General features: G+C 45.5%; 1 protein-coding gene across 1 annotated transcript in view; it reads right to left on the minus strand.

Moving 5' to 3' along the window:
- Positions 1-4482: 4482 nt before the first annotated feature.
- TACR1 (tachykinin receptor 1) overlaps positions 4483-24885 on the minus strand; it is an 88606-nt gene continuing 68203 nt past the window's right edge. Inside the window, exons 3-5 of the mRNA XM_065399663.1 lie at positions 9189-9339; positions 7821-8017; positions 4483-4774 (exon numbers count right to left, since the gene is read on the minus strand). Coding sequence (XP_065255735.1) covers positions 4483-4774; positions 7821-8017; positions 9189-9339 — 640 coding nt within the window. The remainder of the gene's footprint in view (positions 4775-7820; positions 8018-9188; positions 9340-24885) is intronic.

The raw sequence follows: 24885 nt of genomic DNA on the forward strand, positions 1-24885 counted from the left end.
TTGGAATTGGATTTCTGATAAAAGAAGTGAAAGTAAACCTGAAACAGATAAAGCCCAAGGACTCTGCACTACAGTTACACTATTTGAAAGGAAAGGTGTAATAGTATTTAGACTCAGTGTATTTGCGGGGGGGAGGGGGGGAGGAGGTTCCCCATGTCTCTTTCATGAGCTCTTCAATCAGCGTAGAAGATTTACATGCCAATATCCCTATCTTATTGCACAAGAGGGTCCTCTGAGCTAGCTAACTTGTTGCATACATGTACGTACATCCTATTTATTTCTAATAGATGTGGACCTGAACCAAAAGGCGAACTCCAGATCCTAATTCTACAGAGTCTCTACAACAGGCTGAGGCCAACCCCCTAATGCAAATAACCTTCCATTTTTGGGAAAGTTCGGCTCTGGACTCCCTCTAGCTTTTAACTATGCCCATTTTATACTGAACACTTTGGTTTTTACTAACCCACTCCCCACTGAATAGAAAGAAATACCTTTGGTGGCTTAGTCTTTGGAAATGTCCTACTCATTGGGCCAAATCCTGAGCTGGTCTAAATGCTTGAGGCTCCATTGAAGTAATTGGCATTATACCCATTTACACCACTTAAGCATCTGGCCCACTTTATTTCAAGAGTACAGATAAAACCATTTTTGGAATGATCAGTTGGGTGCTGCAGGATGCCTCATTTTGAGATTCTGACCCTGACCTATGATATAGTTTACACACACGTTAATAAGAATGACCCCCTGACCTAACCTTGTAAACCAGTCAAAACTCTTTGTAAACAGTTACAGCATACGTATATTGATGATTGTGTGTTCCATCATTTTTAATTTTGTCACAAAAACTGTAACATTACTTACTACTTTCTCACTGCGTTATTACTTCAAGTAAAAACACTTATTTATGAACGGAGTTGCTTGTAAAGTTGTACAGTATGAACAAGAAGTATCTTATATTGTGAATTATGGCGACTTCATTAACCCTATGCATGTCCTTAGGGCTCTCCCATCTTTAACATATTGTGTTGGTTGTAAACTTACTGTAAGTAGGCCACTGATAAAAGAAACCAATAATTCTTGTTCTCCTTGTGTGCCTTGTAAGTATGGAACATCTATAGCATAAAGCCTGCAGGAATGTAGGGTGGTTAGGTGTGTGTTGTTTTTTTTAAGGTCAACCTGTAGGTACCGGCCCAGCACAAAATTTGTGTATATAATGCTGGGAGTATAAGCCAAATCTTGCTTGCCTTACTCATGTATGTACTCACGTAGAGCTTTACTTTGAATCATTTGGTTTTACTTGGATTTAACATTTCTTTTGGGGCTGCTTGTCTGAATAAGTCAACCAGCGTTTCACTCTGAACTGGCATAAAAATGCACTCCTGCTTTTACAGCACCTTCTTAATGCAGTGCAGCTCTGATAAATTTTGCAAAAAAGGGTATTATCCAACATCCATTTAAAAACCTCCAATTAGATAAATTCCACAGAACTTTGTCAGAGCAAAAACTCATGGCTTGCAACATAAACTACATTGTTACTATCCCACTAAGGCATTTCAGTTTACCGGGCTCATGCTGTGCATTGGGTACTTGAATATTGTACGACAGTGTGATACCAAGTAGTGTAAATGTAGGGTCAGACTTCAAGCAGTGGGTTTGAAGTCTGCATGTAAAAAAAAAAAAAAAAAAATCCTCTCTTCCATCTGTGACCCTTCCTTTTTTCCCACATTATGCAAGCTACTAGAAAATTATTTGAAGAATAAGGCGGCGGCAGCAGGAAAACGAGTGTGAGATCTTGTCCCACGAGACAGGAAGCATGAGAGATCGTCTCACGCAGGACTTGGATGAAAGGAGATGTTGATAGTATATGGGAGGTGGTACTGTAGCAAGTGTATGCATGAAGTGTGGCACCCTATAACCTTATACGGTCATCACAATAAAGAATGGCAGGCTGATATGATATCCAGAAGAGCTGTTTTCCAGAGGCAGTGCTTAGCAGAATGTAGACTAAAAAAGTATATCATGGCTTTTGCCAGTTCTGCCTAGCAATAACCATTGGAGAAATCTGTGAACTTACTACTGGTATCCTTACTTAAATAAAGGTATTTCTACCATCTATAAAAACAGTTTGGGATGAGGATTTATTTAACAGCTGTATCTTCCTGTGGTCAGTTCACAGGCTGTATAATAAAGTACCGCCCAAATTTAATCTCTGACTTAATTTCATACATTTCAGGGGATTTCACCAAAGGATAGGCACCCCACAGTTAGACCCACCCAGGTATCTGCAAGGTATTTCAGTCTCTTACAATGAATCAGAGTTTTACAAGCTGCAACTACAGTAGAACCTCAGAGTTATGAACACCTCGGGAATGGAGGTTGGTCATAACTCTGAAATGTTCATAACCCTGAACAAAACATTATGGTGGTTCTTTCAAAAGTTTACAACTGAACATTGACTCAATAGAGCTTTGAAACTATACTATGCAGAAGGAAAATACTGATTTCCCTTTATTATAGTAGTTTACATTTAACACAGTACTATACTGTATTTGCTTTTTTGTGTGTGTTTGGTTGGGGGTTTTTTTGGTCTATGCTGCTGCCTGATTGCGTACTTGCAGTTCCAAATGAAATGTGTGGTTGACTGGTCAGTTCGTAACTCTGAGGTTCTACAGTAATGGTGTTGAAATGCAAGGCATACACTGGAAAGCATCTTCCACAATAGAAGTATATCACTTCCTTTTTAGTAGGTTTTGTTTTTGTAAATGTGTTAGACATTCCTTTTAGCTTTCAGTTACATCAGACATTTGTATTCGATGATACATGATATTCTTTCCTCTTAAACCCTGATTCCATGCTTATTTACAAAATTACTTTCCGCTGGCATTGTTAAACCTACATCTGACTACATGCACTATCTACTGCTACCTCTCTCATTATCCCTGGTATAGCCCCACATGCACACTTATGAGGTTTCATTAATTCAAAAGATGCTTTTTGCCATCTCTACTGTCCAATTGCATGTGTTGGAGACAGATGTCTCTTGGCACTCTCCTACTGCTCTCGTGTCCCAAATGAAGCATAGTCAGGCCTGTTCAGCACTTAAGTAGGAAACATCCAAGGAAAACCCAGGCCATGTATAGGACCAGTACCCAAGCATGTTTTGAGGGGCTGGGAGGGGTGCACTGCTGACTGTATAGGGCCTGTTTGCAAACTATATTTATTTCCTGACAATTAGGGCTAACCCAGACATTTTGTTTCTTGTTGTATTTCCCTTTATATACTAAGAATAATTTGGTGGGTGTTGGGGGTGGTTGGGTTAAAAAGGGAAGAACGTAGTAGTGAATTTGGTATTGTGCGTCTCTTGGACTATCCAGATAATGATGATAGAAGCCACAAACCCCATATAGAACTTTAAACAAAGGCATTTCCAAGCTCTAGAGTGTCAAATTAGCTTTGTGTAGGAATTAGAGCGAGGCCAATGGGTTGAGGTATATCTGAAACCCCCCAGAGCCAGCCAGCTAGAGCAAACACCTGAGGTTCTGGCTTGGTTCTGTAGTCCTAGATCTTGAAGTCTTTGCATCATGAGGTTAGGATCATGCAAAGAGTTGAGTCTAGGAGACCCAGAGGAAATCAAAGGTTGTGCTAGAACCTTTTCGCGGTAAGAGCAAAAGAAGCTGAACAGGTCACATGGTCAATTTTAACTTGAATCCAGTAAACTCTGCTGGACTACACTACAGATAGGATCCTTGGGAGAAGGAGGAGTATACCTTGACAGAAAGCTGAGTAGTGGAGAATAAAAAGAAAGGCATGGTAGCAATAAACCTCAAGAGCTCAATCTTTCCTTCACCAGAAAGGAACTGAAATCCTCTGTGTTTAACATACTATGTGCAAGAGAGGCAGCCTTTGCTGTAGTGTTGCCTACTAAGCTGGTGGAGGTGTATTGATTGTTTCATAAGTCACCAGCCCTATCTTCCTCTTTTGATACCATTTCTCCATTTTGCTAATCAGCAACAAGTGAATGGCAAGTAAGGGAGGAGATATGACAACAAAAATAGTGGGGAAAGGAGATGGAAAAAGCCCCCCCGGTGGAAATTTATATTGCATTCAGACACCGATCAATGGCAGAGCATAGCTTGAGAATGAACAGTAGCACTGAAAGCCAGGTTCTGATACCTACCATCTTTTTTCTGTAATGCTGTATCATAAATTAAGATCTGCTTTCAGTGAACAGCATCGATTAAGCATTCAGCCCAGCAAACGACTGCAAGATACCATAGAGAGAGAAGATATTGTTGATGTTAATCGATGTAATTACACTGGGTCAGACAGGCACACTGTTGAGAGGTGGCTACTGTCGCAACCAAGGCATAGCATCTTCATCAGGAAAAGGTGAATACAGGCACACCTGGATATATGGTTAATGGAGACCTGGGGCGTAGGTATAAGCAATATTTTCTGACCCTTGCTCAGTTGGATGGCAGCTTAGGAGAGCGTGTTGGAATAGAAGCTGAAGCTTTCGGAGACGGTTTTAGAGTCACTGCGGGAGGAGCCGTTGGATGTCATATCCACGGACAGGCGCTTAATTTTGTTGCTCTCTTCAATGTCTTCCTCAGTGTTGCCGGTGACGGAGGATACAGTTGTCTCAATCCGGCTGACCTTGTACATGCTGCTCTGGGTCTGGAGGTACCTGGCAGACTTCATTTCCAGCCCTTCGTATTCCCTAGCATTGATGAAAGGGCACCACCGGAAAGCGTGCTTAAAGCCAATGCGGAATCTGAGGAGACAGCCAAGGGCAGGGATGTTAGGCCTAGCATGTGCTGAGCTGGTTACAGAATGTTTTCAGTGCAATCCATAGGAGGAGTCACCCAGCATATGCATTGATGCAAGAAGTGTGACCAACTCTCAAACCTTAATACCCCTATCGTCCAATATTCTGTTCACTAGACCATGCTGCCTGCTTCTGTTCCCAGCTCTGCTGCTGACTCACCATGTGATCTTTAAGTCACTTCCCTTCTGTGTCTCGGTTTACCCTTCTGGGCATTGGGATATCAGAGAATTCTAGAAATGTTGGGTTGGAAGGGCCCTCGAGAGGTCATCCAGTCCATCCCCCCTGCACTGAGGCACTTTGAAGTAAACCTAGACCATCCTGGACAGGTGTTTGTCCAACCTGTTCTTAAAAGCGGCCAATGGTGGGGATTCCACAGTTTCCCTTGGAAGCCTATTCCGGCACTTAACTACCCTTTGAGTTAGAAAGCTTTTCCTAATATCTAACCCAAATCTTCCTTGTTGAAGATTAAGCCCATTTAGGGTGACCAGATGTCTCGATTTTATAGGGACAATCCTGATTTTTGGGGCTCTTATATAGGCTCCTATTACCCCGCCACCCCTGTCCCGATTTTTCACACTTGCTGTCTGGTCACCCTAAGCCCATTACTTCTTGCATTACCTTCAGTGGACATGGAGAACAATTGATCACTGTCCTTTTTACAACAGCCCTTAGCATATTTGAAGACTGTTATCTGGTCCCACCCCAGTCTGCTTTTCTCAAGCTAAAATGCCCAGTTTTTTAACCTTTCCTCATAGTTCAGGTTTTCTAAACCTTTGTTCATTTTTGTTGCTCTTGTCTGGACTCTCTCTGTCTCTCTGTACAGTTCACCCACATCTTTCCTAAAGTGTGGTGCCCAGAACTGGACACAGTACTCCAGTTGAGATCTCACCAATGCCGACCAGACCTGGACAATTCTCCTGTGTCTTACATGCGACACTCACTCCTGTTAATATACCCCAGAATGACATTAGTCTTTTTATTAACTGCTTCACATTGTGGACTCTTAGTAACTGCTTCACATTTGTGATCTATAACTCCCAGATCCTTCTAAGATGTACAAGCGCCTAGCCAGTTATTCCCCACTTTGTAGTTTTTTGTCCATTGTAAAAGCACTTTGAGATATTTTGGATGCCAAGTGCTACGTAAGAACTAGGTATTATCATACACCACCTTTTAATACAGGATCTAAAATCTCTTAAGTATTCTTCATTTTGGTGCTTAATAAATAATTATTTCAGTGAATAAAACAATCCATACTATGCTCCTATCTCCAGTAGGAGAACAGAGACAGAGACATCAAACTTCCCCCAGCATCACAACACCAGTTAGTGGCAAAACTGAGAACAGTGTTTTGTGTTGTGATCCCTATTCCACCCCAGTGTAACCACTGGACTGCACTGCCAACAGTCAATCCACCATCACTGCCTTGCTATTATACTTGGTAAAAGAGAGAGGCTTGCAAAACTCTTTTGCAGTTGGGGCATATAACTGACAAATTTATTCAGAAAAAGTTTTCATTTACCCAGTCCCTCTTCGCATTTCAAGTTCTTATTTCCAAGGGTAGAGCCCTTGATGGCCTTTATGCATCCATTTACGTAGTAATATTGATTAAGGGCTTTACCAATGTTTTATGTGTTTCTCGCCAAGTTTAGATTGCAAACTCTTGGGAGCCTGAAGTGTGCCATACTCAATTTGCATGAACCTATGACATTATATACAAGTTTAACATTGGATCAAATCCTGAAAACTTGACTCCATCCAAATACCCACTTGAGCCACAGGAGTTTGACCGACTAGACACTTCAGGATTGGCCCAGTTTTATAATCTTGTATCTGCTAGAACAGTAACAATTTTATTTAAATGCACTTACATGTGTCTCTATATAAAGCAGGGATTATAACTATGGTGGGAGGGTAGGATTGGTATAATCTGTTAACCCAGAGGCTGCCACTCATGCCATGGTGATGGGTCCCTTTACAAATACAGACCCAGATGGGCAGTAAGAGGGTATCTCATTCCAGGCATACTGCTGCTATCTGCTTTCTGGGCATGGATTAGAGCCTGCTGATATTTGTTGGTATTTTTGCAAAATATTTCAAAACTGGATTGCTTTGTTTTGAAATTTCAGGAATTAAGATTTGCCAAAAGATTGTTTGACAGGAAAATGTTTCATTTTGAATGTTGGGGTTGCCCCCTTTAACTTTTCTTCCTCCTTCTTGCCCCTGGAAAAGTAGGGGATAAGGAAGAGAAAGTGGGGAACAGCCAAGCAGTTTTTCACCCCCATGGAGAAAAATGGAAAGTGTTTCCTTTTAAAGGAAAAACAAATTGTCAAAATGAGAACTTATTTCATGCTGAACTTTTTTCATTTAATAAAATACAAGCTGACAATCATTAAAGCGATTTGATCATGCCCTTCTTTTTTTTTTAACTGAATAAAGATTGGATATACCCCAGCTCTCGCAGGGATTTTCATCTAACTAAGATGGGGAGCGCCGTTATTCTCCACTAGACTGCACTATTGGATCCCAGAGGAGCTATAAGAAATGTATACGCTGGCGAGTCTGATCTACAGTCTCTGCTGTAGCCCTGTTGACAAGGGAAAACTGTGCTGGAAAGAGCTTGGAGTTTTTATTTGACTTTGGCCGCCTAAAGCCTTTGAAAATGTAATGCCTGATTATTCAGAGGTGCTCAATACCTGCAGTTCCCATTGACTTCCGATGAAGATGTAGGTGCTCAGTACTTGGGAAAAATCAGCCCCTTAATTTAAGAAACTGTGGTAGGGAGAAGCCTTGGTGTAGCTGTTAATTTGGTACGCTCCGGCTGTAGGTAAACCCAAACAATTTTCTGAGTAATTTTAACAGCCACCCCTGATGTGTTAGCTCCCTGCTAAGCTGCAACTCACCACCATGTCTAGGGTCCTCTTCTGTACCCGAACCATCCCCCACACCTTCCCTTTATTGCACTCAGTCAGTAGCCAAGCTCATAACTCACCTGTCATTGAGGCAGCAGTAGATGATTGGGTTATACATGGTGGAGCTCATGGCCAGCCACATGACTGCTAAGTAGACCTGCTGGATAAACTTCTCCTGGTACCAATCGGGGTTAAAAAAATGCAAGAGGAAGTAGATGTGGTACGGCAGCCAGCAGACAGCAAACGTGCACACCACAACGATCATCATCTTCACCACCTGTATGAGAGTGAGACCTGGTTATAGCAGAAGTTTACACTGTACCCTTTGAGCAAAGCATACCTAATAGAACTGAAGCCAGTGTGAGCAACTATGGGGGAGAATGGTGGGGTGGCCCTCCTGGGAAGAGAAGTCCTCTGTTTATCCACAGGAAAACAGATAGGCAAGGCAGACATGTGCTTCAACTCTGCCGTGGAAGGAACCACTTCAAGGAGTAAGTAGTGGTCTTCTCCTTCATTCAACCCTTGGTCTTTCTATTGTGATTTTCAACCAGGGGAGCCAATTATTTTTGTTGTGAGAATGGTGGGGGTTTTGGATACCTGTTTTTAGGAAATGGATTGAACCGAAACATATTGGGTGGCAGATGACAGAACAAGAAGCAATGGTCTCAAGTTGCAGTGGGGGAGGTCTAGGTTGGATATTAGGAAACACTATTTCACTAGGAGGGTGGTGAAGCACTGGAATGGGTTACCTAGGGAGGTGGTGGAATCTCCATCCTTAGAGGTTTTTATGGCCCGGCTTGACAAAGCCTTGGCTGGGATGATTTAGTTGGTGTTGGTCCTGCTTTGAGCAGGGGGTTGGACTAGATGACCTCCTGAGGTCTCTTCCAATTCTAATATTCTATGATTCTATGATTTCCTCTCTTCCTCCTTGCCCTGTATTAATGACTTTTGGCCACTGCTGTCAGGGACTGGATTTGAAATGATGGCTCCGTCCCGAGCATGATCCCATTACCAGTTATCTGAGCCATCCAGTCTCTCCAAAATATAACACACACCTTAATTTGAATTCGGTATCAGAGCACTCAGTGCCACATTGTAAAAATTTACCTCTCCTGTTTTTGCGCCTGAGTTTTTGGGTATCCAGCTGGCATCTGGTTGGACCTGATTTTTCAAAGGCGCTGAGCAACTGCAGCTCCCATTGATTTCATATGTACTTGAAAGTCTCAACCCTTTTAAAAATCAGGACTCTGGGTGTCAAGTTGTGCACCCCAAAAAAAAGACATCCAAAATTGGTGGCCACTGTTGAAAAGTTTGGCCACTGTGTATATGTTATGTTCCATTTAAAGAATGGCTGAGAGAGAGTAAATAACCATAGACCCAAGTTTGTTCAATTGCCTTTGCACACCCACTCCCCAATCATTCTGCCATGAGGTCGGAAAGCTGCTTACCTTTCGCTTGGCGGACACTTGCTCGTGGTAGCGGTCAGAAGAATCGCCGGGTATCTCGCTAGCCCACAGAGTGATGCCAACCACCGTGTAGGCACATCCTATCACCAGGAGCGGCAAGATGTAGATCAGCACAGTCACGCAGAAATGATACCTGAAAGTTTGTCATGGTAAAATGCTGTTGAGTGCACAGAAAAACATGCAGGATATTTCGGGTCTGATTCTCAGACGTGCTGAGCACCAGCAGTTCTCATTGATGTCAACGGGATTTGTGAGTGCTCAATACTGCTGGAAAGTCTGGCCATCGGCTTTCAGCAAAGCATTCGGCACCCTCGTGAAAACATTGCATGAAAAATGTTAAGGCTGGGTATAGTGTAGCACCCAGGTCACTGAGATAATTGAGTGACAGAGAAGTTTGCAGGCTTAACTGGAATCAGTTAACCCAGGGGTAGGCAACCTATGGCACGCATGCCGAAGGCGGCACGCAAGCTGATTTTCAGTGGCACTCACGCTGCCCGGGTCCTGGCCACCGGTCGGGGGGGCTCTGCATTTTAATTTAATTTTAAATGAAGCTTCTTAAACATTTTAAAAACCTTATTTACTTTACATACAACAATAGTTTAGTTATATATTATAGACTTATAGTAAGAGACCTTCTAAAAACATTAAACTGTATTACTGGCACGCAAAACCTTAAATTAGAGTGAATAAATGAAGACTCGGCACACCACTTCTGAAAGGTTGCCGACCCCTGAGTTAACTTATTGTGATAGGGATTGTTGACGTTTGTGGGACAATGATTAGCCCAATAAGGGGAAAACCCAATTGGCAGGAACTGGAAGTAAAGGGGGAGCTCAGAGAGTCAGCTGGGTGTGGTAGAAAAAGCTGGGTGCCGTGCTCCTCCTGACACATGCCTTTACTGTGTTCTGCAGTGCCTGGAATCTGAAGGTTAAAGGTATAGAATCACAGAATATTAGGGTTGGAAGTGACCTCAGGAGGTCATCTAGTCCAACCCCTTGCTTAAAGCAGGACCAATCCCCAACTAAATCATCCGAGCCAGTACTTTGTCAAGCCGGGCCTTAAAAACCTCTAAAGATGGAGATTCCACCACCTCCCTAGGGAACCCCTTCCAGTGCTTCACCACCCTCCTAGTGAAATAGTGTTTCCTAATATCCAACCTAGACCTCCCCCACTGCTACTTGAGACCATTTCTCCCTGTTCTGTCATCTGCCACCACTGAGAACAGCCGAGCTCCATCCTCTTTGGAACCCTCCTTCAGGTACTTGAAGGCTGCTATCAAATCCCCCCTCACTCTTCTCTTCTGCAGACTAAATAACCCCAGTTCCCTCAGCCTCTCCTCATAAGTCATGTGCCCCAGCCCCCTGATCAGTTTTGTTGCCCTCTGCTGGACTCTTTCCAATTTGTCCACATCCCTTCCAGTGGCGTAGCCAGCTTCTGAGTGCAGGGGGAGCAACCATAAAAAAGGCGTGCCCCCCCCTCCTCCTCTGGCCACGCCCCCCCTTGGCTCCTCCTCCGGCCTTTCCGCGCGCCCTCCCCCCCCCAGGCTCCTCCGGCCACGCTGCGCCCCCCTTCGGAGAGGTGGCCGGGGGCGGGCGCTGCTTCCTTCTCCCAGGGGCTGGGGGGAGCGGAGCAGTGGGGCGGGCAGCAGCTGGCGAGATCCCCTCTCCCCGGCAACTTCCTGCTTCCCCGGGCAGCCCAGCATTTCTTTCAAAAGCGGCGCCTGCCGGGCCGCCGCTGGGCTCCTGCAGGCAAGGCGGGGGGGCAGGGGCAGCACGGCCGGACTCCGGAGGAGCCATTTGGGGGGGCAGCAGGCGCGGCCGGAGGAGCGAAGCGGCCGGGCTCCTCGGCCATTGCGCCCCACGCTCAGCGCTGCTGCCTCCTGCAGCAGCTCTGGGCTCGGCGGCCGAGCGCTCCGCAGCGCGCGGGCAGATTCCCCTCTCCCCGGCAGCTTCCTGCTTCCCTCGGCCCGGAAGCAGGAAGCTGCCGGGGAGAGGGGATCTGCCCGCCAGCTGCGGAGCGCTCGGCCGCCGAGCCCTGAGCCGCCGCAGGTGGCGGCGGCGATGTTGGGGCCACGTGGGGCGCGATGGCCGAGGAGCTGGCCCCTTCGCTCCTCCGGCCGCGCCTGCCGCTCCCCCCAATGGCTCCTCCGGAGTCCGGCCGTGCTGCCCCCCCACTTGCCTGCAGGACCCCAGCGGCGGCCCGGCAGGCGCCGCTTTTGAAAAATGAACTGAGGGGAAGCGGCTGCTTCCCCTGAACCCCCTAGCTACGCTACTGATTCCTTCTGTAGTGGGGGGACCAAAACTGGATGCAATACTCCAGGTGTGGCCTCACCAGTGCCGAATAGAGTGTGTATGTTGTGAGTTAGAGACCACTCAAATGGGCCAGGCAGTGTGGTGCATTGGGTAGATGAGGGAGTGCTCTGTGACAGCCTAGTTTAAACTACCTGTTAGTTTGCTTCCTCCACCTGTTGGATCTTTTCATACACCTTGAAGGCTGGGCTTTTCAAAACCACTCGAGAGAATTAGGCCTCCAATTCCCACTGAAATCCAATGCCCTTTTGACAATCCCGGACACACATTCTTTGGGATGGAGGCTGTCTCTTTACTTAATTTCTGTGCTTGGGGCCACTAGATGTGAGCAGTCTACAAATCAGTTTAGTCTCCAGAGTCCAGTCAATTTCTTTTCTCAGCTGCAGCTAATCTCAAGACCTCCTGAAGTCTATTATTGTTGGGGCATCCTCCTGAGCTGTGATTTTTTTTAAAGCAGTGAATCATGAGCTGTTTCTAGAGCTGACACTGCTTCATGTCATCATCGTTTTATTGAAGAGAGATCCTATTATCCCATACAAATAAAGGGCTTCACACCCCAGCCGGCTATCAATCAGGCCATCCCCATCCCCGATGGGAACACACACAGAGCCAGCCTGAATAAGCAGCTGTCCAGAAAGGAGATCTCCATCTCCTTGCTATCGTTCTTGCTGTCAAAATGTTACAAGTGGCATCCATGCAAACATTTGAGTGAGCTCACAAGCAGAACTGGAATGTTGCTGCCTGTTTTCAGTTCCCCATGGAAGCAATGCCACGTTCCATGCTGAACTGAGTTGCTGTGTTTTAGTTGTGACCGACATTAGCACCTTTCCAAGAAAAAGGAAAGAATGCACTTTACAAACTGTGTTCTAATTGGACTCGGCACTTCCTTCCCTAGAACGCAGAATCCTACTTGTCTTTGCACCTTCCTCCATACAGCACCTTCTTCCTGAAACCCCATTCTCTGATCCAGTCTACCAGAGCTCCCCTTCAGTCCCACAGGCGATTCTGGTATTTCAAAATCTGGTTTTGTCCCAAATCGGAACAAAGTCAAAAATCTCAATTTTTTTTTTCAAAATGAAATATTCCAAAAAGTTTTGCATTGACTGACCAACACATTTCATTTTGACGTTTATAATTTATAAAGTCAAAATGTAATGTACCATAATTCAAAACAAAACATTTCATTGACTTTCCATGAAAATGTTGATAAAATGATGCATTCCCATGAAACATTTTGGTTGTGTGGAATCAGCATTTTCCAACAGAAAACTGTTCCATTGGAAAAAAATTTGACCAGCTCTACCTCTTACAAAAAGCCTATAAAGCCCGTCCCTCCCCCAGCCTTCCCTACACAGAGGTTTAGCTAATCCACAGATGACCTCAAAACACTGTACATTCCAAATTTGAAAGACGTTTTTAAAAAATGGCCCCAGACTTTGACTTATTCTCTTCTACATCCCTTTATCAACTGAGACTGGAAGAAGTACACAATTGAGAATTCACTTACCTAGGGGGGACTGAGCTAGTTATCAAGTCACTTGAAACAGAATGTGGTGGTTTCTTTAGGCCAAGCTTGGTATAAAGGGAAATAAACACTGAGCTATAAGGCATGCGTCTGACGAAGTGGGTATTCACCCACGAAAGCTTATGCTCCAGTACTTCTGTTAGTCTATAAGGTGCTACAGGACTCTCTGTCGCTTTGAGCTATAAGAGAACTCAGTGTAGAGATAGGGTTTAACATTATTCTTTGTTACAGTAGCAACTAACATTGGTACTTCATTGTGCTAGGTGCTGTACATACACATAGTAAGATGCAGCCCTGGTCCTGAAGAGCTTACGATCTAAATACACATCAGGGAGAAAGGAAGACTTATCCCCATTTTACAGGTAGGGAGCTGAGGTATAGAGATACCAGGTAACTTACTCAAGGCCACATAAGAGCCAGGATCTGAATCCACATTTCCTGAATTGCAGTCCAATGCCTTAGCCACAAGATCATACTTCCTCTATAGGACACTGAGGAAAATTCAACCAGCTTTTTTTTTTCTTTTTAAACCTGTGTTAGTAATCTGTAACCATCTGTTTCCTGATTGCTGTGTATCCCCAAACTCTGGGGAAATTCAGATCTGTATTTTGCTGCTTGGGGTGAAATTTTCAGAAGTGCCTATGCTAATTAGGAGCCTGTGGTATATGAGGACTATGTTGGAACTGCAAGCTTTAAAGGCAGAGGGTTTTCCTGTTCCTGCTTGAAGGCTCGGGGGTTCTGTAGGGAAGCATGCAATTATCAAAGGCAGTCTTCAGAAAAGCCAGCCTCGAGTAAGACTGGGTTAGTTGTGGCTCTCTGTTTTAAGGAGTAGCCTGTTTTGTGTCTCTCTGTTTTGGGGTTCTTGTGTGTTATGTTGCAACCTTCCAGCAAGAATATTTTTTTATCTAAGTTCTCTTTGTGTATGCCATGAACAGAACAGAGCTCTTACGCCCCATTTTCAAACATTACTTAGTGAAATTTTGCTTCTGGTTCCTCTTCTAGTTTACAGTTGGTGCAAGATGCTTCTCCCCACAAGAGTTTCCCAAATGCTCTGCTGTGTTTACAATGGTTGCAGTTTCCTGCCTTCTAACATTGTTCCTCTCATGCCTTCAAGGGCAAAATCATATATTTGGACAGCAAAGATATTTGGAATCCAAAAAACAAAACAGATGGTGCCTCCCTGGAAGCTGCTGTCCAGTTCAAGCATTTCTCCAGTATCTATTGCCTTGTTTACATTGTCTGCCCCTGGTCTCGGATGGTGCAATAGGACTTCAGCTTTTGGAAACCAGATATTGCTTTAGCTCTTGTCACTCACTGTGTTTGGTATCTAAACATGACCTCAAGATTACCAAGTGCATTACAAGTATTTAAATCTCTCAGCACTCCTCTCAAGTAGCATTGGTTATGTTAGATCCGTTATACAACTGCAAACAGGCACCATGAGGAATTTATCCTTAATCCTTCCCTCAGGTGTGTGTGATTTCCATTGGGTGTTAATGGGAGCCATGCACAGGTATGCATGGGTAGGGTTTGGCTCTGCGAGCTGCCTTCAAGTCTCACCATACAGCAATCCTTTGGCAAAGCTAACAGAGCCAGAAGTGCCCACTCCCAGTCTTATTCTAACCACTAAAAGGCACAGGGCCCTTGGTTCAGTTACTCAGTGAATGTCAGGAGAAAATCTATTGAAGTCTCACTGGCTGTTTTAAAAGTCAGTTTAAAAATCAGGCCCGTTGGGGCAAGTAATGTCCTCGAATACAATGGTATAAAGCCAGAGCTGTTAGTCACTCTGGTTTAATGCTTGGCTGGAAGGCACTCAGATACAGCGGCGATGAGCACAGTCTAAGCACCTATATAGAATGGAATAGAGTAACTCTATTTCCAGCAGTAGATTTAATCAAGGGGAGGATTTTCCAAAGTGCCTAGATGGTGCGGGAGTGGAAGTCCCATTGAAAGTCAATGAGATTTAGGCTCTTCTGAAACCTACAGCAGGGTAATTCAGGAGATTTGGGCCTATTCCAGGTTGATAAATGTAATGGCTTTTTTTTAAAAAAGCTATAAACTTAACCACTCCATCTGAAAACAAAGAGAGGCTCCTCTGACTGCCCTTTCGCTCAAGCTTTGTCTGAAAGCATCGGATTTTTCCTGAGGGTACAGAAATGGGAACATAAAATGATGTCATCTACATAATGGTGTATTTCTATGGTCGTTATTGCTTCAAAGGCTTTCCAGCAGCACCCCCTTTCCCACGCATCCCCCCAATACATTAGCAATTCCAGAAAGGCAATAGATCACGAAAGCAAAGCTAGAAGCTCCCTCTAGTGGCAGAAGACTAATCACTGCAGGTCTGCACTGTGATCGTAGCCCTGGGCGAATAAGAATTTATTTTGCACAAGATTGCAACTCTAAAAAACAAAACAAAAAACCCTCCGTTGCAAAACATATGAAGAGATTGGCCTGACTCCCTCAGTTGCAAATCCATTGGGCAATTCAAAGTGCCCCAGCAAAATTATAAGTAAAATAAATAAAGCCATGAGCTCACTTGATGGCAGTTCAGTGGCGGATGTGACATGACTTGGATGTCTCCGCCCAGTTTATACTTTGGGGGTCCTGATCAAGTTCTTAATGGGTGAGCAGCTGTGTCACGAAGGCCACCTTCCCCACCGCATGTCTAAGGAGGAGGCGCATGGATCAGCTGGGAAAAATGGGGAAAGCTTGTAATGATACATGTGCATTAGTCTCCGGGGGGGCGGGGGAGGGTCAATCGAGCATCTGTTGCCAGGAGCAATTGACTTGAAGAATTAAGAATGAGGGATGTGGTGCAGTGTACAGGGGGGTTGGTGCTGTACGCTTAGGCCCGAGTCCTCAAAGATAATTTATGCTCCTAACTTCCACTGATTTCAATGTAAGATGGGAGCCTGAATACCTCTGAGGATCTGGGCCTTCCTGTGCATGGCTAAGTTTAGGGATCTGCATCTTGCTTAATGCTAAAGGAGAATACATGGACAGCCGGCCTGATCCAACTCTCACACCAGTTGGACTATACGGGCTACTTTCTGATTTACGTCGGTGCAAGAGGAGAGGTTTGGGTCCACTATGTATGCAGGCTGCAGGAAGGCCAGCAGAGCGGCTTGGGAGCATGACCATGTCACGCTGGATGGTGTGATGAGACAGCAGCTTTAAGGCAGCTGCGTTTCAGGTCTTCCCTGCCTCGAGGGTATTGCTGCATAACACTAACAAGGGGTGAAGGGGACAAGCAGAGAGTTTTTGTGAAGCTCTATGATTAGAGAATACCGAGAAGAAGAACCAGACTGCAGTGGAAAGGGGTGTCTATCACCAGAGTCCCTGCCTCATGGGGATGGGGCAAGGAGAGGAATAAAAAAGGAGAAGTGTGGTCTAGTCGTTAGTTCAAGAACTCTTGGGTTTAATCCCCAGCTCTGATCCTGATCCAGCGCGTATCCGTGGCCTCCAAAGGCACCATGTTCAATGAGCGTCTCAGGTTTTGTGTGCCTGACGTGGCCGCCTGGGCCTGATTCAAAGATACTGAGCAATGGCAGCTCCCGTCTCTAAAAATCAGGCGTAAAGTCCCTCAAGTTGGGCACCCGCAATCCACAGCCACTTCTTAAATTGTTGGTCTCCCCCTCTTTGTGCCTCAGTTTATCCTTCGGGAAAACAGAGAGCAATGCCTGGGCTGGAGCCGAGCCTCAAGTCTAGTAAACCACCATCCAGCAGCTCAAAGCTGGGAGGTGCTCCAATAGGCAGGGCTTTGATTTGGTCCATTATAGAGACAGGAGTCAGCTCTAAGTCTGCGATCAGGGCTCAGATCCTGAACCCACTCAGAGTTGGGGGTAGTTCAGATCAGAGTTTTGATTCGGGCATCGTCGGGACGTTGTGTGACTTAATTAGCATGTAGGAAGCACTCAGCTGTAGGGCCTTTCATCTGATAATCTCCACGGGAAGCACCATTACAATGACACAAAGCAGAACACTGACTCCCCACTGAATAGGAAATGCTATAAAACAAGGCACTATGGGTAGGTCTACATTGCAGTCCGGGGTATGAATGGCAGCTCGTGTAGTTGGACTGCCCAGCTGTACAATAGCTAGCTCACTAAAATCAGAAGTGGGGCTGCTTTAGCACCGGCTTCAGTACCAGCTGCCCTAGCGAGTATGTACCTAGAGGAGACAGACGGCTTGTGCGGCCCACACTACAGCGTCTTCGCTGCTATTTTTAGCAGCTAGCTATTGTATAGTTACCACGGGTACATTTACACCAGCTGCTATTCACACCCCTGACTGCAATGTAGACTTACCTTAGGGTTAGGGACACCCATGCGGGGTGTCCCTAACCCTCAGACTGTCAGAAGTTGGGACCCTCAGACCCTCAGTGTTCCAAAACCTCAGACTGTCAGAAGTTGGGACCGGACAACAGAGAAAGGATCACTTGATAAATTGCTCTGTTTTGTTCATTCCCCCTGAAGCACCTGGCTCCAGCAACTGTCGGAAGATGGGCTCCTGGGCTAGATGGACCACGGGTCTGACGCAGTACAGCCGTTCTTGTGTTACCAAGGGAAATATTCCAACAGTTGAGCAGTGAATTGTTAAAGAGGTGATTCATCATTAGAAGAACTATAGCGTACCTGGCAAAAACAGAAATAAAGACAGTCTCTGCACCAAAGGCCCCAGAGTCTAAAAGAGACATTACGGTAGTTGTTTTTTTTTCTAAATCTGAAAAGTCGGTGGAGTTGAGAGGCTGGGAGATGTGGTTACATGTCTGAGATTGGTACATCTTGGCAGTGTCAAGTAGTAAGCTGTACTGGTAATTAACTAGGAATTCCCATCTCTTTGGGTTGAGTGTGATCCCATGAATACTCTTCCGGATAGCCCAGGGTGTAATTTCTTGACAGGCTCAGACGCGTTTATTAATGTGGGATTCTAGAAAAATAAGTAATTAAACATAGAATGAACTGGAAGAGAAAAAGCTGCTTGCTTGCTAGCTGCAAACTAGTGAAGCGGTGGGATGTTATTAAACCCGGCACCCTGTCACCATGGCTCTGTGTGCGATTTATAACTCAGCCTTGGCTCTTAACAGTGCATCCAAAAATGGGCGAGAAAAGAAAGTGATCCGTACCCTGCTTGGGTCACTGGATGCCAAGTATGGCTTTGCAGGAATTTTTTAATGATAATTTTCTTAAGTGAAATGCCTTTAAATGGGATTAATGAAAACTAGGATAACTCTGTTAGCAGCCAGTGGCATCAGAGGCTAGTCCTGGCCTGTGACCTTTCATATCCCAGAGTCAGGTCAGATGATTGGGGTCAAGGGATAGACTTCGGTCTCTTCCCAGCACTATTGTCACGCATTTATTGCAATAACTGCCCACCAGTAATTTTCTTTGTGCGCAAAACTGAATAGCAAACCAGTTTGTATACTCTCACAGGCACATCTGTGTCTTGTCTGTGACTCTCTGTCCATCCATCTGTATTTATAAAGTATCTGTCACTGAGGTATCTAAGCACAGAGAAATGCTCTTTATGCCATAAATACTGCCTGGGGTCTAAGCTCAAATATTACAAAGAGAAATGGAAATCAGCCTGTTAGAAGAAGAGCAGGGGGACCCAGAGGCAGATTGAGTAGACAGGCTTCTTTACTGCGGTATTTGTTCCCCTCAACCCAATTGTCGAGTAAGTACTGAGTTAATTACATCACACTTCTTTATTTACGTTAATATGTAAATACCCACACTTACTACAACACCCCCAAAACCCTTATTCTATAATACGAACACCCATATAATGAATATTAATAGCTATATACTGAATATCATTATACCCGCCCCTGTTTACAGCATTAAGCATGTTATACAGAAATTTTTACAGTGAAACTACATTTCTTTGAAGTAATTGTAGTCACATGTTCCCTTAATCAGCAGTTCACAGGGGAGGGAGGAAGGGGCCATGACCCTGAGCTCATCTATGTAGCTGGGAAAGGAAGGGAGCAGGAGATAACACTTCTTTACTCAAGGGGTATTCTTTAAACAACCACATTCCTTATGCAGCTGCAACGCTTCTCTATCCTTAACAAGCAGAAGGGAAGGGAAAAGGATGGCTGTGTGCCTGTGCCTTTCTCCCTACTACATGGTGCTTGCCTGTGCCTCACTTCCTAATACCATGATAGCAGTCACCTGGAGTAGGTTTTTACTTAACTCTTACATATCCCAACACAGCTGTACAGAGTCTGATTAAAATTCTGCTCTCATATCCCCAGCTAAAGTGACCAAACCCTGTCAGGGTTGCACAAACTGGGTTCTCAGGGAGAAGAGGGATAGCTCAGTGGTTTGAGCATTGGCTTGCTAAACCCAGGGTTGTGAGTTCAATCCTTGAGGGGGCCATTTAGGGAACTGGGGTAAAAATCTGTCTGGGGATTGGTCCTGCTTTGAGCTGCATCCGAGGGTGCTAAAGGAGTTGGTGGATGAGATTGCAGAGCCATTAGCCATTATTTTGGGGGGAGGGATAGCTCAGTGGTTTGAGCATTGGCCTGCTAAACCTAGGGTTGTGAGTTCAATCCTTGAGGGGGCCACTTAGGGATCTGGGGCAAAACCAGTACTTGGTCCTGCTAGTGAAGGCAGGGGGCTGGACTCGATGACCTTTCAAGGTCCCTTCCAGTTCTAGGAGATGGGATATCTCCAATTAAAAAAAAAAAAAAATCCCGCCAAGCCCTGCTGTATTGCTTGAAGGTTGGGGTTTTGGTCTTCCTCTCACAGAGCACTGGAGTGGTGAAACAGCCTACTCCTACCAAAGCAGCTGCTGTACTGGCGGCAATGGCATAGACACCCCCTAGGCCTTTGTTCTGTAGCTAAAAATAGGTCAGGCTAGCCAGCAGTCCACACTGGATAAAATGCCCCATAACGTATAGAGTATGGATGCTAGAGAACGCCAGTGCTTTGTGGGCTCTAAGAATACATCTGGCTGGAAACAGGAATTTCTGTTCTGAGGGAAATTCTGACACTTAATTTTTTTCCGTTCCAAATTGGAACAAAAGCCAGAATTTTAAAATTTCCCCCAAAACAATAATTCAGAACTATTTTTATTCAGGATAATCAAATCACCTTGTTTCAAAGATGTCAAAACATGTAGTTTTAACTTGATCATTTTAATACATTCTGATTTGACTTTTACATTCAATTAAAATACTGAATACAGTATATTTAAATCAGTATGTTATGATATTCCAACTGAAATGCATCGAAACACTCAAGTTGAAACAAAAGGTTTTTACTTGATTAAAACCTTTTGACATTATCAAAATGAGACAGTCGAAATGATTCTTTTTAGATTTTTTTCCCATGGAAAATCTTGTTGAAATTGACATGTTCCCGTGAAACGTTCTGATTTTGATTAAACTGCATTTTTGGCAGACCACTGTTCAGCTATTTTTTTTTTTTAGCAGCTCCAGCCCTACCGCAGATCTTCCTGAACTGGGGGAGGAGCTGTTATGGGTCTCAGCTGTTCCCCACGTCTCCCAAGGCTGGGGGAAGTGTCTCCCCCACCCACCCCTCGAAGACACTAGGAGAAATGGCATGTGCAAGGCATATAATCTGTACCTAGTTAAGACTTGTTTTATGAATTGTACCTGTGGAGCAATTATGGGGGTAAGGGTAGGATCGGGGGAGAAAGGGAATTGCTGGGTCCTGGTGGGAACCTAGGGCTGTGAAAACTGCATCGACCAGTGTTTTCAGCTCTAAGGGTACGTCTACACTTACCGGAGGGTCCGGCGGCAGGCAATCGATGTTCTGGGATCGATCCCGGAAGTGCTCGCCGTCGACGCCGGTACTCCAGCTCGGCGAGAGGAGTACGCGGCATCGACGGGGGAGCCTGCCTGCCGCATCTGGACCCGCGGTAAGTTCGGATTAAGGTACTTCGAATTCAGCTACGTTATTAACGTAGCTGAATTTGCGTACCTTAGTCTGAAGTGGGGGCTTAATGGGGACCAGGCCTAAGTTGGCCACAAGGTAAATCAGAGCCTGACTCCACCCTGGCTTCTCGTGGGTTTACGGTTCTGCTTTAAGAGGTTTATTATCCTTAATCGTAGCTGATAGTCTGCTCTTCCTGTGTGCTCAGGTCTCGTGTTACAGAGAGAGCAAGATACAGTCCAGCCCTGGCTTGCCTATCCTAGAGCAGAAAGTTACCCTGAGCAATTAGCCTTGTAGCACAGTGAGCTCTGCCAGTAAAATCCCAGCATTCGGGAAGAGCCTGGAATCGAATGAGAAACATTCTTCAAATCTCATGAATTATCATCTGCCTTCCTAGAGCAACAGCCTTCACCGGAACCTCTCTGTGTCACAGCCTCAGATACCCACGGGGGGCGGGGAGTTTTCTGTTGTGGCTTTGAGCCTGGATTTCAGAAGGCAAGGGAGCGTTGCAGATAGAGGCAGGCTGTTCCTAGCCTGACGGGCACAGCAGCTGTGAGCTCTGAGGCGAAGTGGGAATTGCCCAATGGCTAGATTCCCGGGGCCCTTTCTGGGACGGACTAGGGCCTGAATCAGAGGCATTGAGCTTCTGTGAGTTCCCCTGGAAGCGGAGGTACTTAGCACCTTCGTGCAGGGCCGGGTTAACTCTCCCGTGGGCCCAGGGCTATTAGATTTTGTGGGGCCCCTGGGGGGTGGGAGTGGGCTCAGGGCTGGGGCAGTAGATTGGGGTATGGGAGGGGGTGCAGGGTGCAGGCTCTGGCCAGGAGGCGCTTACCTCGGGCGGCTCCTGGGCGGCGGCACAGCAGGGCTAAGGCAGGATCCCTGCCTGCCCTGGTTAGGTGCTGGTCTGCTCCCCGAGTTGGCCGGCATGTGCCCACAGGCACTGCCCCTGCAGCTCCCATTGGCCACGGTTCCTGGCCAATGGGAGTTGTGGAGCCGGCGTTGGGGTCGGGGGCAGCTTGCAGAAATTCCCTGAATGCCCCTCACCTAGGGGCCGAAGGGGCACATCAGCGAGCTGACGCTTGCAGATCCAGGCCCGGGGGCGGGGGGGGGGGGGAGTGGTTGCCGAGGTTTGGGGACTGGTGTCCGGCCCGCGGCGTGGAGACTTGCCATGGGCCGGATGAAAAGAAGCAGCGGGCTGCATCTGGCCTGCGGGGCCCCCCTGAGCCCAAGGCATTGGGCTGCAGCCCCTAAAGCCCCTGCATTAATCCGGACTTGCCTTCGTGGTGATTGTTCTGTGCCTCCCCCCCGGTAATTGCTAGACAGTTCTGAGGTGTATTTCATTTCTGAGCCATAGGAACTAATGGAGCCATCTTAAACCTGGGCTCGATCCTGAGTTCTTCCCATCAGCTTCAGAATCAGGCACTTTAAAGGCTGTGATTCAGCAAAGTACTTCAGCAGGTGTTTAAGGGCGTTACTGAATTGGGCCTTTTTCAGTAGTTAGCCAGGCAGTCGAAGAACCATTAGGATACCTGAAAGAGGCTCAGTATTAAATGCAAGAACAGAATTCCCTCTTTCTTTCACTCCCCTATTCTCAGCAGCCTCCCCCCTCCCCAGCTTCCGTCCCTTCTCATTGCGCTAAATTACAGAAAATACCTTCCTTAGCAGGTAAATACAATCTTTGTTGCTGGTATCGTACAAATGCACCCACTGCTCCTTTGAACCAGTGTCTGACATCATGTGGAGTTTGATGTGATTCAAAGATTCGTCCCCTTGGTAAGCAGTATTGTGCTGAGGATGTCTGGTTATCTCAGTTAGTGAAATTGCAGGTGTTAGGAAGAGGCCTGTGTTTGACTGTCCACACCACTGGTCTTGGGCAAGCGTTGAACTTGGACTTTCAGCACAGCCTTCTACCACTTCAGCTAAAGGAATAACTCCATTAGCCAGCAGTAGGCCTTGATCCTCCTTGTGGACCTGCCACCGGAGGGGGATGTGACATGCACTTTACAAGCGAGTGACAATTAGATTTTTCTCCTGATAAGACAAACAGGGATTGTCATTTCCTTATGTAACCACATCGAGGTTGGTCTCTACTATGTCCAAGTGCATCGCTGTTATAATTTGTACAATGCTCACTTTGGGTCCATCATTCACAGTGTTTGGGATGTACAGTGTGTAAATTTCTTAGCAGTGGGACAACTTCAAACTCATTGGGAAGTTGGATTCGTGCAGGAGGCTGAAACTCCAGATGCTTATCTGGAATTTATCTTATAAGCTGGAGCCTTCAAAATTGGACTGGAAATAAGATAACAGGCTTTTTTGCAAGATTTCCAGCTCTTCCACTAGTCAAGGCAGAATTATTGCAAAGAGACCATTTCTTGGAGTATTTCCAAATCCCAACTAGTTCCAAGAAAAACAGAAACTGTGGAGAAGGAAAAAAACTTCACTGAACTTTTTCAAACCTGATTCTGTTCAGATGTTTGGATGAAGATGCAGTTTGGTCCTTTTATTGAAATCATTTAGCTCCTTCTTAGTAACTTGGAGCCTGATCCTTAGATGCCCCAAGACCCTACAACTTCCACTGAAGTGGGGAAAAATATATGACAGAGACACAAGATTCAGATGCACCTCGAAACCAATGATATACCTAAGATATATGAAGATATTTGCATCCTCTGGACAGACGACTTAAACTCCTTCAGAGATTTCCACCACAACGTCAACAGCCATCACCCCTCCATTAAACTCTCTTTCTAACGCTCCCAACAGCAGCATCAACTCCCTGGACACCACGATCAGCTTCAGCAATGGAACCCTACAGACAACCCTATACAAGAAACCCACAGATCACCACACCTACCTTCATAGATCCAGTACCCACCCCAAACACACCATGAAATCTGTTCTCTATGACACTCCGATATGACAAAATGTGCTCCAAGGAGAAAGTCCGGGATATACACCTTAACACACTCAAAACGGCCTTCACCAGACAAGGGCACTCCATCAGCCTATCACAACATGTGGTGCACCTCATCCAGCGCACTAAACACCCCAATAACTATGTGGGTGAAACCAGACAATCACTACACTCTCAAATGAACTTGCTCAGGAAAGTGATAAAAGTCAAAAACACCCTATCTCCTGTGGGGGATCTCTTTTCACAAAGAGGTCAGCTATAGAGTAATCAATCAGTTCCCATCCTCAAAGGAAACATTCACAACACTTTCAAAAGATGAGCCTAGGGGCTTAAATAAAAACTTTATTAAGACCATGATTTATAGTGCCTAGCAAAGACACTGGATTTATGGCTTCTTATAACAATCTGTTACCCTCTGACCCCCCTTTTTGTCTATGGCTACACTTCACCTTGAATGGTCTCTTAGAATATGCGCTAACTACTTATGCTAAACTATCTGTTCAACCTTGTATTTAGCTGTAACTCTCGGAGTACCTTTCCCAGACCTGAAGAGGAGCTTTGTGTAGCTTGACAGCTTGTCTCTCACACCACCGGTCCAATAAAAGAGATCATCTCACCCACCTTGTCCCACGAGATTCATGAGGCAGTCTGGAGCAAGCTAGTGGAGTCGAAAGAACAAGGAAGGCAATCTAGGCCAGATTGATGAAACGCCAGGGGAAAATGTTTGAGGCTTATTAGTGATTCATTTCTTTGCAGATGAAACACATGTGTCTACGGTACAGCAAAGAGTGGGCCATGTTATTGACTAAGGGCCTGATTTTCAAAAGGATTTAGGCATCTAAACATGGAGATGGGGTACATAATGAGATTTTCAAAAGCACTTAATTGGGACTGTTTGTGGAGTAAGATGCCATTCAACTTGAGTAAAGGTATCAGAGTCTGGCTCACGAAGGGTGGTTTCGAAGCTCTTTGTGAAGCACAATTTTGTTTCCAATCACATAGATCGGTGTGGCCTAACACA

The sequence above is a fragment of the Emys orbicularis genome, chromosome 2 (genome assembly GCF_028017835.1).
Source record: "Emys orbicularis isolate rEmyOrb1 chromosome 2, rEmyOrb1.hap1, whole genome shotgun sequence".
Lineage (NCBI taxonomy): Eukaryota > Metazoa > Chordata > Testudines > Emydidae > Emys > Emys orbicularis.